Genomic DNA, 19364 nt, shown 5'->3' on the forward strand with positions numbered 1-19364 from the left:
TACGCGTGGTGTTATATGTGAACCTGAGTAAGTACGGTGCTGCCAGGTCGGGGGAATAACCCAATAACCCCCTGAAGTATGTGAATCGAACGATCCACACTTGGAAATTAGCAACGGTTCCGGGCACACGTGGGGGGGGTATGACAGGCTGGTTGTTTGTTTCAAATGCAGTCGTTGCTTCATAAAAATAACTTTTCAATCCACAAACTGATGTTGACCACTGGAACTGTTATTCACACGAGACTTCCACATCAGTGTCATACCCCCACCACGTGTGCCCAGGACCGTTGCTCATGGTGTCCATTTGTGGTGTTATCACTGTGTTACTGGGAGTGTGGTTGCAAATACTTTACACATTGCCTTGGAGATAAGCCGGATTGCTCGTGCCAAGCTACCGAGGGGTCAGCAGGGATTATCTAAGAGTGAGTCTCTCCTTTACCTGACTAGAAGCAAGTGTCCATATTTGGACTAAGGTACGTACCTCAGCCAACTAGAGACCCCCAGTTCTAAGGCCTTAATTACGATGTCGGTCGAACAAACATCTGACCTACATCGGAGCGGAAATGGACTGCCCAACAAGGAGTCGGCGGTCCCGCTTCCACAATTCTGATGCAACTGCCTTTACGGCGATTGGAAAGTGCATATTTTTTTTATTGAGGCTGCCTATCTGATCTCAGAAGAGCCCTGAAAACTGCCTCACTTTTGCAACTAGGAGAAATAAGTGAACTCCAAAGTCTTAGAAATGGGGGTCTCTAGTTGGCTGTGGTATGCACCCTAAGTAGTGACCTTCCTTCTAGTCAGGATAAGGGAGTCACACACCCAAGATAACCCCTTCTCACCACCCCGGTAGCTTGGCATGAGCAGTCAGATCTATCTCAGAAGCAATGTGTAAAGTATTTGTACATAACACACACAGTAACAAAGTGAAAACACTCAAAATGGGCACCACACCAGTTTAGAAAAATAAACGTTCTTTATCTAAACAAAAGACCACCAAAACAACAAAAACCCAACATTCATAATGCAAAATAGGGCTTTTTAAAGGTTTCAAGCAATTCTGTCTATATAACTCTATGAATGTTGTGATTTTTCACAAAGCACCTTAGATGCATCAAAATCAAAATCCACAAGGAAAAACTGCTGCACAGGAGGGAAGCATTGAAAAAACTGTGATACGCCGATTCCTATGTTCCTAAGGGAGGCAATGAGTAAGTTCTGCTGCACACAGGAGAAGTGTTGTGTTGAATCCTGGCTGTAAGAGGAAGTGGTGTCTCAAAATTCAAGACGGTTCTGGTCTGCGGGTTATGCGGTGGAAAACTTAGCACACAGGTGCAATGGATGGAAATCTGGACATGCTGAAGGTCGATGCAACAGTGACAAGCAGGTGCTGCATCCATTTCTTCAGCCGTGGTCCAATGATGCAATGATTCTTTCAGCCTCACAGCGGGGCTTGCATTGGAGTCAGTGTAGTGGTCACGGACTTCGGAGATATGATGCGCTGAACTTGGGCTACTGGTGCTTTCTTCAGCCATGGGCAGGTGCTGCACTGATTTCTTTGGCCACATGGCGGCAGCGCATGGAAACTCTTTCCGCACTGCAGTGCATATTGGAAAAATAGGAGCTGGAATGGAGAAGCATCGATTTTAAAAGTCTTTTGTACCTTTTTGCAGCAGGAACAACCTCTAGGGGCCTAGGACTAGAACTGGCATCACTTGGCAGGTCCGAACTCCCAGCAGTGGAGTTCAGGGGTGCTGCCGATGTCATTTTTGATGGCCCTGAGACTTCGTAACAGGAGGCAAGGACATACAAGTCCTTGGAGAAACTTCACAAGCAGGATACACAGCAAAGTCCAGTCCTTTTCCTCTCCAAAGCAGAAGCAGCAAATGCAGGCCAACCCAGCAATGTAACATGCAGCAAAGGGGCAGTACTCCTCCTTACAACTCTTCAGCTCTTATCCTTGGGAGAGTCTCCTCTTGATCCAGAAGTGCTCGAAAAGCTTTGGGTTTTAGGTCCAATGCTTATACCCCTTTTGGCCTTTGAAGTAGGCATTCTTCAAATTATTTTCTTTGTAGTGCCTGGTCTTGGCTCCAGACACACCCCAGGGGGTTTGAGATATCATTGTGAGAGGCCAGACACAGCCCTATTCAGGTGTCAGGGACAACTCCTCCCACCACTCTAGCTCAGGAAGGCCCATCAACTTGGTGATGGGCAATCAGGATAAACAGGGAACACCTCAACTCCCTTTGTGCGACTGTCTAGAGTGAATGCACAAACAGGTCCCTGTCAGTCTAAACCAGACATTGATTCCACAGGCAGGCAGAGGCACAGGATGGTTAAACAAGAAAATGCCCACTTTGATAAAATGGCATTTTCAAACACACAGTTTAAAAACCACCTTCACTAAAAGAAGTGTTTTTACATTCTGAGCTCAGAGAGCCCAAACTCGAAATTTCTAGCTGTTCCTAATTGAAAGAAACACTTGTAAAATGTTATAAGGCAGCTCAAATGACAGCCTATGGGCGAGCTAGTCTTTGCAATAGTGAAAAATGAAAAGGGTATTATTTCACTATCAGGACATATAAAGCACACCAGTAAATGTCCTACCTTCACATACACTACACCCTGCCCATGGGGGTATCTTGGGCCTACCTTAGGGGTGTCTTAAATGTAGTAAAAGGGAAGGTTAAAGCGATCGAAGACAGAATCTCCACCCATGCACACAACAGCACAGAACTCTTCAACATCATCAAGGAGTTCGCCCCACCTACCAGCAAGTCCACCGACATCCCACCCTCACAAGACCTCTGCGACAAACTCAGCACCTTTTTCCACCACAAAATCAAGAGCATCTACGACAACTTTGATGAAGACAACCAACACACTGAACCCTCACCAACCACCCCCGACACCATGAAGCCAACAATCGACAACTAGACAGCCCTCACCACCGAATACACACTGAAGACTACAAACTCAATCCACTCTGGGGCCCCCACGGACCCCTGCCCCCATCACATTTTCAACAGAGCCGCCGACACCATCGCACCCATGCTCCACCACACCATCAACCGCTCCCTGGCAAACGCATCGTTCCCTGACAACTGGAAACACGCCTAGATCAACCCCCTCCTCAAGATACCCTCGGCAGACCCCACTGACCTCAAAAACTACAGACCCATCTTCCTGCTCCCCTTCCCAGAGAAAGCCATCAACAGCCAACTCGCCACATTCATCGAAGAGCACAACATCCTCGACTCCTCCCAATCCAGCTTCAGAAAAAACCACAGCACAGAAACCGCCCTCCTCGCCGCAACAGACGACATCCGCACCCTACTAGACAAAGAAGAAACAGCAGCCCTCATCCTCCTCGACCTCTCAGCTGTGTTCGATACAGTCTCTCACCACACCATAATACGCAGACTCCACGACGCAGGGTTTCAAGACAGTGCCCTCAACTGGATCCGCTCCTCCCTCTCAGGCAGAGCACAGCGGGTTAGACTCCCCCTTTCCTCTCGGACCCTACACCAACCACCTGCGGAGTCCCCCAGGTGTCATCACTCAGCTCTACGCTCTTCAACGTCTACATGGCTCTACTCGCCCCATCGTCAGAACCTACGGACTCAACATTGCATCATACGGAGAGGACACAATTTTCGAGAAGGCATGGAAGCCGTTGCAAAATGGATGAAAAACAGCTGCCTTCAACTAAACACCAACAAAACAGAAGTAATCATCATGGGCCCACACCCCGATGCCTGGAACGACACCTGGTGGCCCCCCGCCCTCAGAAGTCCACCCACCCTCATGGACCACGCACGCAACCTGGGAATCATCCTGGACTCCGAACTCAAAATGGACCGCCAGATCAACGCTGTCTCGTCCTGCTGCTTTCACACCCTCTGCCCCCTACGCAAGACCTTCAAATGGATCCCCCTCGAACACAGAAAAAATGGTCACTCACGCCCTAGTCACCAGCAGACTTGACTATGGCAACGCACTCTATGCCGGAATAAACAAAAACCTTGCACGCAAGCTACAGAACATCCACAACGCCGCTGCAAGACTGGTCCTCAACCTGCCAAGACACTGCCACATCTCCCAGCATCTGCGCACACTCCACTGGCTCCCCATCGAAGCTAGAGTCACCTTCAAGATGCTCACCCACACTCACAAGGCCCTCCACGACACCGGACCAGCATACCTGAACAGCCAACTCAAATTCCACGCACCCCAAAGGACCCTACGATCAGCCCAGCTCTCCTAAGCCGTGGTCCCCCGCACCAGAAAGACCAGATCAGGCGGCCGCTCCTTCTCCTTCCTCGCGGCCAGAGCCTGGAACGCCCTCCCTGTCCATCTCAGACAGACAACATCTCTCCCTATCTTCACAAGAAACCTCAAAAATTGGCTCTTCGACAGACCCCCTGCTTGATGGACTGGAACCTGCAAAACCCCCTCCCCCAGTGGCTTGAGACCCTCACGGGTGAGTAGTAGCGCTTAACAAACGCATGATTGATTGGTAATTGGGTGCACTTGCCAGGTCGACATGACAATTTAGAACTGCACTCACAGACACTGCAATGGCAGGCTACCCATGTGGGTGTCACAACCAGTGTTGCAAGCCAACTAATAGCATTGATTTACAGGCCCTGGCACCCCAAGTGCACATCACTAGGGACTTAACAGTAAGCCAAATATGCCAATCATGGGGAACCAATCAGAATTACAATTTACACAGGGAGCACTTGCACTTTACCACTGATCAGCTGTGGTAAAGTGCCAAGAGTACATAAACCAGCAACAACGAAGTCCAGCATAACATTAGAAATACAGGCGGTAGAGGCAAAAAGACAGGGGAGATCACACCAAGAATGCCAGGTCTAACACAAAGGTCATACAGCTGAACTCCTGTTCAAGATATAAGGACACAACAAGCTATAAGAGGCGTTTTCTTCAACTTCCCAGTTGATCAGTTTCAATTGGACCAGCCCTAGACCCTGGGGTGCATTGCTTCATGGCCAAAAATTCAGATTGCTCTTGCTTGGAGTTTTTCTGCAGCAGCGAATCCGATTCATCTGGACATCATGGAGAAAGCATCCAGCCTCGTGGAGCCCTTTTCAGCTGCAGCAAAATCCGTTCCCTCGATGCAATATTCGAATTTCTTCTGCTCCAAGCTAACACTTCCGTCCAGGAGGAAGCTGTTTTTATTTTTATCCGACTAATGCTCCTTCACGGTCGGCCTTAACGTGCACCTAAGTACAGGTCAGATAAAACAGATGACCACGGTTGGAGCTTAATGCTTTTGGGGCCATTATCGCATCCACTTATTGGATTTGTTGTTTTGGTGTCATTTTATTTATTAAAATGTTCTTTTTTTCTTAAATTGGTTTGGGATTTTCTCGTGTTGTCTTTTTGCTTTGTTACGGTTTTGATAATGCAAAAATACTTTGAACATTGCCGCTTAGTTAAGCCTATCTCTTCTGCAGCATAAGTACTAGGCGGTTGAGCTCGGGTTAATTTAGTAACTTTACTTCCTCATCCTGACAAGGACTGTGGTTATTATTTGATGTGAGTACTCGCCACCCTCAACTATTACCCCAATTTCTCACACAGAAAAATAGTAGATTGCTTTCATATAAAGGTGAAATTTTCAGTATCCTACTCTTCCCTTCAATCTCATTGTACAGTTGGGGGTAGGATGAGGTGTTTAGACTAACCCACTCATGGTTCTAAACTAATTACCAACATTTTGCAGTTAGCTTTTTCTCGCACATTCATACTGCCTATCTTTCTTTGGATTCTGAGACTTTTAGTCCACCATTTATAATGACAAACCTAAAACTACAAATACCATATGCAATTAATAAAAATAGGGTTGGAGAAAATATTGGGGCCAATATAAACAACTTGAGATGGATGTTTCTGTTGAACTCGTACAGATGCAGTAGGGCGCATCCTTGATTACATTAATCAAATCTCTTACAAAGGATTCTTAGTTACACTTCATGGGCATGTGCACTTTTGAGAAGCCTCTTACATATCCCAAAGCAAAACCATAGGGGATGACGGACGGAGTGTTGAACAATGCAAGCACTCACCCCCAGTCAACTGATCTGGGTTTAATCCATCATCATTCTTTAGCTCACTCCGCCACCCCAGTTCAGACATGGCCATATGCAAATCAGTCTGACCCTGTGCCTCATGGGAACAGTCCAGCCCGAACTGCCAAGCCATGTCTTCCCTGGACCGGAAACAAGCATCCTGGGACCGGTTTCTTGCTAATCAGACGTCATCAGCCAGGCTAGCTTGAATCCAGTGGCAAAGTGAGCAAGGAACCCACGTCTGGGCATACTCTGCCAACTTAGGGCGAACAAAGCAAAACCAAAGGGGATGATGGACGGAGTGTTGAACAATGCAAGCACTCACCCCCAGTCAACTGATCTGGGTTTAATCCATCATCATTCTTTAGCTCACTCTGTCACCCCAGTTCAGACCGGTCCTAGGATGCTTGTTTCCAGTCCAGGGAGGACCTGGCTTGGCAGTTCGGGAATATTTTCAGGGCTGGGCACAGGCTCTGAGAGCCGAGCCAAACCCACGGCTCTGCTCTGGCTCAGCTCTCCCTGTTTATTTGTTGGCTGACCCACCTCAACCCAAAATACATTATTATAAATCTGCTCCATAATCTCCAGATATTAAAAATACATTTTACAGTTACTAAAAACATAGATATGTGTTACCCTCATTTGAAGGTGCTTTACAAATGTTGACTGGTCACCTTTAATTTTCTTGTTACTGTATTTGCTCGTTTAGCTGGTGCTAATGAGGTGGAACGTTTGTTCAGACAGTGGCAACATGTAAAAATAACAAAATAATCAAGTAGCATTATCACAAAATGTGCAGAACTTTGCAAAGTTTGCCTTTTCTTGTCACATAATTTAGTCAACACTACCACATAATTTGGTCCTGCCGCATAATTCCATTGGTGAGGAGTATAGACCACAAAAAAGTAGGGTGGATTTACTAATACGACCTTTACAGGGGTAGGAGTGCTTATTGGTCACGGTGAAGCCAGGGAGGAACAGTACAGTTCAAGGTGCAGAGTGCCATGAACTGGTATGGGAGCCTAATAGGAGTACAGTATAGATCAGGGTATTCCGTATTTTCAGCGCACAGCTCCCAAATAGTTCCAAAGCAGGTACGGCTCATACGTAGGCAAGTACGGGCCGTACTTTTAGCGCGATTGTCCCAAATACCTTCTTTTCCCCAAGGGGATGGTCACGGCAGCCTCGGGTTTCCACGGGGAGGGGTCCCACGTCGCGGTGTCGTCCCTCAAGGTCAGAGGGCGGCGGTGCTTCGTGGCACCCTCGCAGAAGGTCTCAGCCACACGATAGAAGGCAGAGGAGGGGAAGGCAGCTCCGGGGCAATCCTTAGCGCGTTGCAGCACCGACGGCTTCTCAGTAGATCACCTGTAGATCGCAGGTCCTCACTGTGATCTCGGCGGCGCGGGGTCGCCAAGACTCGGTGCGCAGACACTCAGGCTCCTTTCCTTGCGGTGCAAGCTACGGCTCGGAGGGGCGGGTACTTGCGGTGCTGGGACCAGACAGGTCCTTGCAGTGCTCGTGGTAGCCCCAGGTGGCAGATGTCGCGGTGCTGGTAAAGGGGTAGAGGCACACAGGTTCTCTGGGAGTCAGCTTCACAGAATCGCTTCCAGGCACTTCTCCTCTTCTTTGGGAATGGTAGCGCCCACTGTTCCTGGGGCGCTGATCAGGGGGCAAGTTCACAAGCAAGCCCTTGGAGATTGTTTAAAAGCGCCTGTTGACTCATTTTTTTTCTGTAGTCTTTTCCTCTCCTTCCAGCAGACAGGCACCCACTGCAGGCCAGTCTCTTAGGCAGAGAAACAGTACTCCTCCTTCAGCTTCTCCAGGTCCTTCTCCTTCAGGCAGAGATTCGTCTTGGCGCAAACAGGATCTGCTTTCTTAGGAGCAGGGCTCCTTCTTTTAAAGCGCAAATCTTTTGTTCTTTGTCGCCAGGGGGCCTGGGCCTGGCTCAGTCCAGTTTTGGAGCACTTTGTTGTGGTGACTCTGCTCTTTCCTTTCAGCAGCAGGGCAGAGACATCAGCCGCTCCACAGGGGGTGGAGCCGACTTTGTGGTGGCAGAGCACAGGTCTATTCAAGAGTCAAGGTGCATTCCTCCCACCCATCCTGGTGTAATCTCTCTACCCACCACCTGGCAGCCAGCCTGTCTCCTGGAATTCCCCAGCCCTGCTCTTCACTGTTGCTAGGCAGAACACACACACACAGCGCAGAGGCGGACTGAAATGGCCAGGTCAGTAAATACTAACTTTCTAAAAGTAGTATTTACAAACGCAGGATATTAAAATAAACTTTACTAAAAGAAGTATTTTCTTATTCTGAGTTCAGGCATACTAAATATAACTTTCTACCATGCTCTATGAGTCCACTGGGATTACAGCGTGTAGTAATTCCAGCAGCCCATTCTGGCCTATGGAGAGCAGGTAGCCTTCTATAGTGAAAAACGAAAATGGCTGTAATTCCCTATTAAGACATGCCACGCACATCAGGGCATGTTCTACCTTATGCCTACAATGCACCCTGCCCTTGGGCCTACCAGAGGGGTGACTAATATGTAGTTAAGGGAAGGTTTAGGGACTGGCAAGTGGGTGCACTTGCGCAGTCAGCGCGACAGTACCAGACTGCACGCAGGTTCTGCAGTGGCAGACCTTAGACACATTTTACTAGGCTGCTTCTGTGGGTGGCACAACCAGTGCTGCAAGCCCACCAGCAGCATTTGTATTTACAAGCCCTGGCACTCCTGGTGCACTTTACTAGGGGCTGACAGTAAACCAAATAAGCCAAACATGGACACCAATCAATGTATACATTTTACATAAGGGAGAGCAAATGCACCTTAGCACTGATCAGCAGTGGTAAGGTGCCCAGAGTCAAAAATCAGCCAACAACAGGTCAGGAAAAATACAGGAGGAAGGCAAAAAGTTTAGGGATGACCCTGCAAAAAGGGCCAGGTCCAACACCCAGATTATTATAGAGGAACATTATAGTCTATTAAATTACACACAATATGTTTTTGTACAACAGTCATTCTGAACTCACGTACAAAACAAATCCGAAAATGACAGTGGAGCCTTTTAGCTACCAGCACCTAATTGAATATTACTCCTAGATTTATATCCCCTTTATATTTTTGAGGGTATATGTTAACACCGATCAGCACCCACCATCACAATGCTTGTTCCTACAGGAACTCTATAATTTTAGAACAGAACCACAGGTGCACCATGCTACAACAAGCAAATTAATTGGAACAATGATACAGTCCAAGTCCAGTTGATAAAAGCGATGAGAATTCTTTGATTTTTTCTCTTTATTCCATGTTCATATGATGTTAACATAGAGACACAACACAGTCGACGTGTTTCGTCCTGATACAGGACTTCTTCTGGGCTGTTAAGAACATATAAAAATACATATATAAGAACACTTACAACAATTAAAGAACATTAAACATGGACTGACACATATAAAACAAATTACAAGCCAAAAGGTTTTTTTCTCTTGGACATGGCATTAGATCTTAGCAATAACAATCTTATTGTATTGTGTATGATATGAACAAAATCCTACAGATAGACAAACATTTTCAATTTTTTATATCGTTTAAGCATGAGATTGAAGAACTCTCTAGAACCATATCATAAGGGGGAAAAAATGTATGGAGATTGTTTTATATATATATTATATAATTTTATGAGGACCAACAGTCCTTTCGGGAAGATACCATAACATGCTCTTTTACATTATTTTTTTATTCATCCCTTTGTTTAGTCAAGGAATGACTACCCAGTTCTGGCTATAATATACCTGACATGGGTAAAGTTACAATGAAGGTGTCCTTTAATTAAATAATCATGTTCTCAAAAATATAAATTAGCAACTAGAGGAAAGACGGACAGTAAGAGAAAAGGAAAGAAATATACAAGAAGACCAAAGAGAGGTAACAAGAAGAGAGCAAATGTAAATGGTTGTCTTATAGGGTTAGCTTCCATATATCGTTTGGCATATTGAATATGTTTGAAAAGTTGTTGGTGCCATATATAAGTACCGAATTAGTCGAGATAATAAGGCTCATTGATAAATGGTATTGTAATTGTATCTATCCATAGCATGCTCCTGTTATATCAGACGCATATCCTAGTTCAATATAGAATAAGATATAAGATCTATACCTACCACTGTATATAAATCAAAATATCTTCATAAGTGAAGGAGGGTAAAAGAGAGATGATAAACTCAATATCAAGGTTCCATCCAGAAAAATCTACAATTTTAACAATAATATATGCATTCAGTTATATTCATGATAATTACCAATATATCATGGCAAAAGATTTTTTAGAAGGATACTGTAACATGAACCCATTTATCAAAAGTTACGGAGCCATCCGATTATAGATCACAAAAAATTCTAAAAATTGCCTCATCATCCCATGCATTTTTTCTCCAGAAACTCCACCATTTAGTTATTGGATAGACGGTGCAGTCAGACATGCAAGGAAAAGGGGGTTGGACATTTATTAAGGAAGCTCCAATCCAATGTGTATCAGTCTATATATAGATCATAAGGTGTTAGCCCAATATTTACAACCGATTAAAATAGGCCCAATGTTTATAACCGATTGGTATTCTATGTAAAGAGAAGCTCCCTGCAAGCAGAACTTTATAATAGATATGCCATACCTTCATGAAGTGAATCGCATATAAGATCTTAATGAGGACATCAAATTCATAGAATAGATATCCAAGTTATTTAGGACATTATTAAATGGACCTGAAATAGAATAAAAATAGGACAATTCAAATTCAGCTTGCATGCGTTTTGTCACCAACATAAACTCCATGTATTGACTCTAAAATTCAATGTTGTATTCCGGTATGACAGGACTATGTCTTCAGACAAGAACATTTTTGGAAAATGTCCCTAGGGGCCATATTAATTGTATCCTCTTATCTGCAAGATGCGACCTTTAACAAGCTATAAGTTCTCCAAGTTCAAGCGTTCAGCATTCACCTCAGCCAGTTTATATGAATACATCTCCAAACTATTCCTTTGCTTTACTTAAAAAGCGTGAATCTATCTCAAAGAACACCCGATCGTATGTACATTAGATTTTAGTTTTTTGTGTATTCAATGTAGTTCCCTATAAGATATATAGCCTTAAGCAACAAGTAAAAGACAGACCGAGAGTTTCCATGACACCTAGAGATGACTAGACGGCTCGAAAAGTACGAGAACCAACATCCCTGGATTACACCTACCGTGATTCAGTAGTCACGTTCGCCGAAAGAGTGCAACGGCAAGGCTTCCTCCAAAATAGCATCGCTACGAACGCCATAACCCCGTTTAAGTAATACGGGACGGCTGTTCAAATCGGTACACCTGTATCGGGCGAATGCAATGCGCCTAGAACTAATCACGTGATTTGTCATAAGAAGCTCGCGGCCATCTTGTAATGTATGTGTTTGGCTCAAGTTTCATTACGGTTGAAACACGATTAAAAACTAAGCGTGCCGGCCCAATAACTCGAATCTAAATATAAAGTAAAAAGGAGTCCATACCCTCATACAGCGTGTTAAACTACCCCTTATTTTAATCATCACATATGGACACAGTTCTTGATGGATCTTCTTGGCGGTCCCAATGTAATGTATATTTTCTCGATCCAATAATGCTGATAAGGAGTAGCTGAGTTTTTGAACAATAGTGTGATAAGGTCATTATAAAATATGCTCCGCATGTTGCAGTGATGTCTTTGTCAATCAAAACATAGCGGCCATCTTGGATAGGTCTCAATGCCCGTCCTGAATATAAATAACTAAAATTTCAACAACGAAAAAAAATTAAAAAAAATAATATGGCCCCTAAGGACAGTTCAAAAAAAAATTCTTGTCTGAAGATATAGCCCTGTCATACCGGAATACAACATATGAATTTTAGAGTCAATACATGGAGTTTATGTTGGTGACAAAACGCATGCAAGCTGAATTTGAATTGTCCTATTTTTATTCTATTTCAGGTCCATTTAATAATGTCCTAAATTACTTCGATATCTATTCTATTAATTTGATGACCTCATTAAGATCTTATATGCGATTGACTTTATGAAGGCATGGCATATCTATTATAAAGTTCTGCTTGCAGGGAGCTTCTCTTTACATAGAATACCAATCGGTTATAAACATTGGACCAATTTTAATCGGTTGTAAATATTGGGCTAACAGCTTATGATCTATATATAGACTGATACACATTGGATTGGAGCTTCCTTAATAGATGTCCAACCCCCTTTTCCTTGCGGGTCTGACTGCACAGTCTATCCAATAACTAAATGGTGGAGTTTCTGAAGATAACATGCATGGGATGATAAGGCAATTTTTAGAATTTTTTGTGATCTATAATCGGATGGCTCCGTAACTTTTGATAAATGGGTTCATGTTACAGTATCCTTCTAAAAAATCTTTTGCCATGATATATTGGTAATTATCATGAATATAACTGAATGCATATATTATTGTTTAAATTGTAGATTTTTCTGGATGGAACCTTGATATTGAGTTTATCATCTCTCTTTTACCCTCCTTCACTTATGAAGATATTTTGATTTATATACAGTGGTAGGTATAAATCTTATATCTTATTCTATATTGAACTAGGACATGCGTCTGATATAACAGGAGCATGCTATGGATAGATACAATTACAATACCATTTATCAATGAGCCTTATTATCTCGACTAATTCGGTACTTATATATGGCCCCAACAACTTTTCAAACATATTCAATATGCCAAACCATATATGGAAGCTAACCCTATAAGACAACCATTTACATCTGCTCTCTTCTTGTTACCTCTCTTTGGCCTTCTTGTATATTTCTTTCCTTTTCTCTCATTGTCCGTCTTTCCTCTAGTTGCTAATTTATATTTTTGAGAAAACAATTATTTAATTAAAGGACACCTTCATTGTAACTTTACCCATGTCAGGTATATTATAGCCAGAGCTGGGTAGTCATCCCTTGATTAAACAAAGGGATGAATGAAAAAATTATGTAAAAGAGCATGTTATGGTATTATCCCGAAAGGTCTGTTGGTCCTCATAAAATTATATAATATATATATTAAAAAATCTCCCTAAAAATGTTTTTTTCTTATGATATGGTTCTAGAGAGTTCTTCAATCTCATGCTTAAACGATATAAAAAATTGAAAATGTTTGTCTGTTTGTAGGATTTTGTTCATATCATACACAATACAATAAGATTGTTATTGCTAAGATCTAATGCCATGTCCAAGAGAAAAAAACCTTTTGGTTTGTAATTTGTTTTATATGTGTCAGTCCATGTTTAATGTTCTTTAATTGTTGTAAGTGTTCTTATATATGTATTTTTATATGTTCTTAACAGCCCTGAAGAAGTCCTGTATCACGACGAAATGCGTCGGCTGTGTTGTGTCTCTATGTTAACATCATATGAGCATGGAATAAAGAGATAAAATCAAAGAATTCTCATCGCTTTTATCAACTGGACTTGGACTGTATAATTGTTCCAATTAATTTGCTTGGTGTAGCATTGTGCACCTGTGCTTCTGTTCTAAAATTCTGAACTCCCGTATTTGAAAGTGCTTTTATACCTGATAATGAAGGAAAAGGAGTTTTGGTTAAATAAAATATTTGCTTAAGATCACTCAATAGAAGCGGGGCAGCTGGGATTTATACAGGTTTTCTCTGGTTTTACTTAATACAACTCAGCCGCTAAACGGGTATCTACTTGACTGTCCTTTGAGCCTTTGTTTTTACCACTTTTGTGCATTTTTCTGCAGTTGTTGTATATCGCGAACTCGACCTAAGCTATGGGAGTGCTAAAACACGGGGCATTTGCCAGAATCACAGGAGGTTCAGTTGACGCCAAGGCTCGAACTTGGTTTATCAGTTCCAAAGTCCGCAGCTTCGGTCGTAAATCCACATCTTGTATAGAGGGTGGGCGTCAGGCAGAACCCACATAAAAGCTCGGCTCGCTGCGGCATCTAGGGTCCAACAGGAACCCGAACTGAGTCAGAGCCGGGCTCGAGAATGGTTCGAGCTTTTAGTGGCTCGCCCACCTCTAATGTTTGGGTTCAGTCATACTGTGTATTCTGTGCTAACCTGACTCCTATAGGTCTGCTCTTTACTGTCTGCCACTCTGCTGACCCACCATGCCTGTTTAGAGGTCTGCCACGAACCGCCCGCTTCTCTCCTCCAGTCCCTACCGCCATCCCTCCCTCTCATCTCTTCAAAACATTCGTCGTTGTCGGCTGCAGCCGCAACAGCCCTCTCTGTCCTGCGAGCTTAAACAACCCGCCTGCCGGTCCCGTGGGGCGCCTCTGGCACAGTTTGTAAAGTGGGCGAGGGAGAAGGTCACTAGAACCGCACCCACCACCGGCTGCTCCACTGTCGAATAGCCGGTCCCTTCTGTGGGCGGAGCTCCTCCGTGGCAGGGGCGGGTCTGTGCTTGTGGGTGTGGCAGCCAAGTAGTGTTTCGTTAAACTCCGAGTTTCTGCCCAGTCTGGCTCCGTCCTCATTTTGTTGGCCTCTTGGTTTTAGCTCCGCGCATCTCGCCCTCAGCCATGCCCGTAGATCTGTCTGCCTGGACCGGGCCGCTCTGCCTCACTGACGTGGAAGAAAAGCCCAAACACCCGCTCCGTCTGTGCTATGGGAGCCTGGAGGTGGACCACCTGGGAAAGGAACTGACCCCTACACAGGTAACGGTTGTTGAATGAACCCCCTAGAGAAAACGGCATTCACCCCTCTCTTCAAATAGGCGTGTGGCTGCTTTCAATGCAGTAACATTCCAGCTTGCTTTACTGACGTATCCTGTTTAGGCCTATCCCATCACCCCATGGTGCCTCTACACACCCAGCCCATGGGGTACCCGAGCTCACACACCATACTCCACAACTCAGGGTGGAGGAGTTCCTCTGGTAAATATAGTGCTTCGAGGCCACTGTCAGGAGATCGAAGGGAAATATTGGCAATCCAGGTACTTAGAGCTGCATTTCCATAGCGTACCTGTCCCCTGCGGCAGCTCCAGCAATAGTGTGTGTCAGCTGAGGAGAGGGTCCTTCTCTCCTTTCCTGTGATCGTTCCCCGGTGATGTTTTGTGTGGGGGGGGGGGGGGGCGAGTAGTGGAGAGTGGCTTACATGACTTTTTTAAGGGTTGGGACAGTCAATTTCTACCTTAGGGTATTGTATGCAGTGGTTGGGTGGGGGGGGGGGGGGGGCGGCAGGGTCGGATTGGTAAGGCGGGCACTCGGGCAATGGCCGAGGGGCCGGTATCGATGTTCCAGCTGTGGTCTGCTTTTTTGGCAGCCTGGAAGGCCGATTAGGGCTGTCTGGTGTGTTCAGATGCCGCCAGCCTCCTAGTGGGGCCCTGAGTGGGCTTTCCTGGTAGCAGATGGGCGTCCATTACCTCCCTTTTATCAATGGCCAGAGGTTTCACTCCCTTTCTCACCCTGGTCTGGCCAATTAATGTGTGCATACTGATCGGGGGCAGGGGGCCTGAGCAGAAGTGGTCTCACTTGTTTTCAGGTGTTTATAAAACTTCGCTGAAGCAGTGTTTTGCAGAAAGGCAATATGCAAATGTGAGCCACCTTTTTTTAGCGTGCCCGGGACGATTTCTATTCCCAATCCAACCCTGGGAGGGGGGGGGCAGAAGAGCACGACGTGGCCACACTTTTTTTTAGAAAACTAGTCCCCCCCCCCCCCCACACTTTTTGTAACAAAACGACCGTCCCAAGATGGTTAATTTTGACAGTTGAAATGCTTCAGCTGAAGTGTCAGGCAGCAGGGAGTCTCCTGTGCTGTGAAACCGAGGGAAGGCTGACAGCTAAAGAAGCCTTCTTGCCAGGGTGCCGGTTTTCCTGAACTAAAAGTACATGTGTGCAGCTAGTTAATCTATAAATGTAAAGGGGCATGGAAGCCGTTCTTGGCTTTGATTGTCACTTGAAGCTTCATGATGCTACAAATGTATTCTTATTAGAGGCATTGTATGGGAGCTACCAGCTGACCTGTGAAATGAGCGCCTTAAAAAAACAATTAAAAATAATTGCACTATGTACAGTGCAAAATATATAAATGGAAGCACTTTTTTCTCTTTTTATCTTAAACCTTTTTGTGCATTTTGTAGCAGCCTATCTTAAACTGCGAGTAATGCACGTTTCAAATAATGGCTTACATGTCCACAGTGCTTTCTGTCACAGGCTGGACCATTTAGGATTAAACATACACAAGTCACTATTCTCCACTGCACCAACCAGGATTCAATTATATTTCTCTCTGGTACAGCCCATTAACTAAAAGTGGTTTCCTAATGTACGATGGCGCATTTCACAATGATTAACATAACTTGCATTTAGCTTTCATTTAAGCAGGGCTATATTTCATATGTTACCTGAAGGTGAATGACCGATAAAAGTTACAGAATCTTTGATTTTTTTAGCCATGCCTTTGACCACACCCCTGTGCTCACTCACCCTGCCCCATTGCGTGCAGCATCACAGTTCCCATATGTTTCTTAGTTTACCTCGAACACTGATTATACATACATTTTTCAGTTTTACTAATCAGCAGTAGAGTCAAAGCTTAAAGAGGAGCGCCCAAGAGAATACATTCATTCATTAACAGTTGTTGGGACGGAAGTGTAGATTAGTTGAATAAGACATGGTAAGGATGGAGATCATGTAGTATCAGAGTGGAGGATGCAGGGCAACATTATCTGTACTGTAGTCTTACATACACCGCTATAAGCTAGTAGTTAAGTATATAAGGGATAAAGTACCCCCGCCTTACATTGCATGGATATTGCAAGTCACGGAGGAATCATATAGAGCAACGATGCCAAAGGCTGATTTCCTTTAGAAGGTTATGAAACTACAAGGTGACTTGCATTATCCTTATCATTTACTGTTGGGAGTACTTTATCCCATAAAATACATTTGCCACACCATCACCTTTCCCATAAACCACTTAAAACTTTGGTGCGTTGCTCTTTCATTCGAAACAGCTAGCATGTTTGTAAACATAAAGAAAAAAAAAACCCAAGTGCAAAATTAAACATATCAAAAACGTGTTAGATATTTGTTGCAAATACATATTAGAAACAGCCCCATAAGAGTCAGTTTTCTATAATAAAAAAAAGGCTGCAGCAGCTTGGGATGTGTAGAACACGTAGAAAGATTACAGTTTTTCTCTAACTATCCAAGGAATGCAAAAAAATAAACTTGTTCTCTCTGCTTGTCATTGTAAGCTAGAAAAACAAGCATTTACAATGCAATAGGTCTCGCAATGACATTATTTTGAGTTATTGACACTGTAAATGGCAATGAAATGAAAGAGTTTTTATAAAGCGCGATGGCTACCCTGAGGCGTCCCAGCGCTAGCGAACTGAGTATACATGAGTGGGTGGAGGGACCTAGTCAGTGGTGGTAAACAGCAGCGTTTTTAACCCCTTTCGGAAGGAGAGATGGTTGGGTTCTGAATGCAGATGGAGAGGGAGGGAGTTCCAAAGTCTTGAGGAGTTGTAGGAAAACAGTCGTCCGCCCGCTCTGGATCTCTTAATTTTTGTCACTATGGTCAAAAACAAGGACGCTGACCTAAGATGCCTGGTAGGGAGATAAGGGGAGATCAGCGGATGGTTAATAGTGGCGCCAGTCTTCCAGAAGGCGCGATGGGCAATACATAAGCTTTTGAAGGCAATTCTTTCCCTCATTATGAGCCAGTGCAATTTCCTTAGGCCAGGTTTTATAGAGACGAGATGGGGAGCTTGCAAGAGCATTCGTGCTGCACAGTTTTGGATGACCTGCAGCTTATTGATGGTGGACTGGGGGGCCCCCGGATAGAGGGCGTTGCCATAATCCAGACGAGAAAGTACCAATCCTTGTGTCATAATCGGTCTGGCTTTAAAGGGGAGTCTGGAGAGAATTTTTTTGATAAGCCTGAGCATGCCGACACAGGTGGCTGAAAGCTTAGCCGCCTGGTGTGAGAAGTTAAGGGTCTTATCCAACCAGAATCCCAGGCTCTTAATTGAGTCCTTGGGAATAGGAGTGGGGCCAAGGCAAGATGGCCAGAGGAAGTTATTGATGGCATTTGAGGAATTACCCAAGAGGATCATCTCTGTATTATCTCCATTTAATTTAAGACAGGAGGAGTTCATCCAAGATGCGACTGCTTCTAGGCAGTCCCTCAGGTTACTGGTAGTCTGTGTCAGGGTTTGATCAAGAGCGACTACTAGTTGCGTGTCGTCTGCATAGATTACAATTTTTATCCCGAAAGGGCGGACGATTGCAGCTAGCGGGGTCATATAGATATTAAAAAGTGTTGGGCTTAGTGACGAACCCTGCGGTACTCCACACCCTAGGGGTTTACGAGGGGAGATAGTATCATTCTCGAAGACCTGAAAAGAGCGGTTGGATAGAAAGGACTTAAACCAGTCGAACATGGGTGGAGACTCCCAGATTAGAGAGTCTCTGAAGAAGGATGCTGTGGTTCACAGTATCAAATGCAGCACTTAGATCAAGGAGGAGGATGGCCACGGTCCCTCCTTGATCAATAATCTTCCTAGCCTCTTCCGTCACTGCAACCAAGGCGGTCTCAGTCCCATGCAGGGGCCGGAACCCGGTTTGGGAGGGATCTAACAAAAGATTGGTTTTGAGAAACTCCGTCAGTGCCTTGTTGACAGGTTTCTCTAGAATCTTACTTAACCAAGGTAAGAGAGAGATTGGACGGTAGTTAGACGGGTTGTTACTATCTAAGTTAGGTTTTTTCAACAGAGCCTTTACCATAGCCTGTTTCCAAGGTAGCGTGACTATGCCGGTGGTAAGAGAGGCATTAAGCAGATCCATGATAATCGGCATAATGAGCGGGCTGACCGAGATCAAAGAGCGCGGGGGCGCGGGGTCATTAGGCGAGCCTGACTTGACCTGGGACATCAAAGCCTGTAGGGTGGCCAGATTCAGTAGAGGAAGCTTTTCCAGAGTGGCCCGGGACAGTCCCTCTGACCCAGCATCTTTAGTCGATGTTAGAAAAGGCTGGGTAGCTGGGAAGGAGGAGTAGATCGCTTGGATCTTTCTATGAAAGAACTCTGCCAAATCGTTACAACGACCTTGGGCGTCCGAAGAGTTGGGAGTTTTTTCTGGGAGTTTGAGAAGAGTTTTAGCGATATTGTAGATCTCTTTTGGCTTAGAGGCTGCTGCATTAATTTTTGTTTCATAGAAAGCAGCTTGTGCGGTTAGGATTTTTTCC

General features: G+C 44.6%; 1 protein-coding gene across 1 annotated transcript in view; it reads left to right on the forward strand.

Moving 5' to 3' along the window:
• Positions 1–14597: 14597 nt before the first annotated feature.
• The window catches only part of LOC146784153 (phosphatidylethanolamine-binding protein 1-like), a 52396-nt gene continuing 47629 nt past the window's right edge, over positions 14598–19364 (forward strand). The window contains exon 1 of the mRNA XM_085633222.1: positions 14598–14827. Coding sequence (XP_085489348.1) covers positions 14693–14827 — 135 coding nt within the window. The 5' untranslated portion in view covers positions 14598–14692. The remainder of the gene's footprint in view (positions 14828–19364) is intronic.

This window comes from Triturus cristatus, chromosome 11 (genome assembly GCF_964204655.1).
Source record: "Triturus cristatus chromosome 11, aTriCri1.1, whole genome shotgun sequence".
Classification (NCBI taxonomy): Eukaryota; Metazoa; Chordata; class Amphibia; order Caudata; family Salamandridae; genus Triturus; species Triturus cristatus.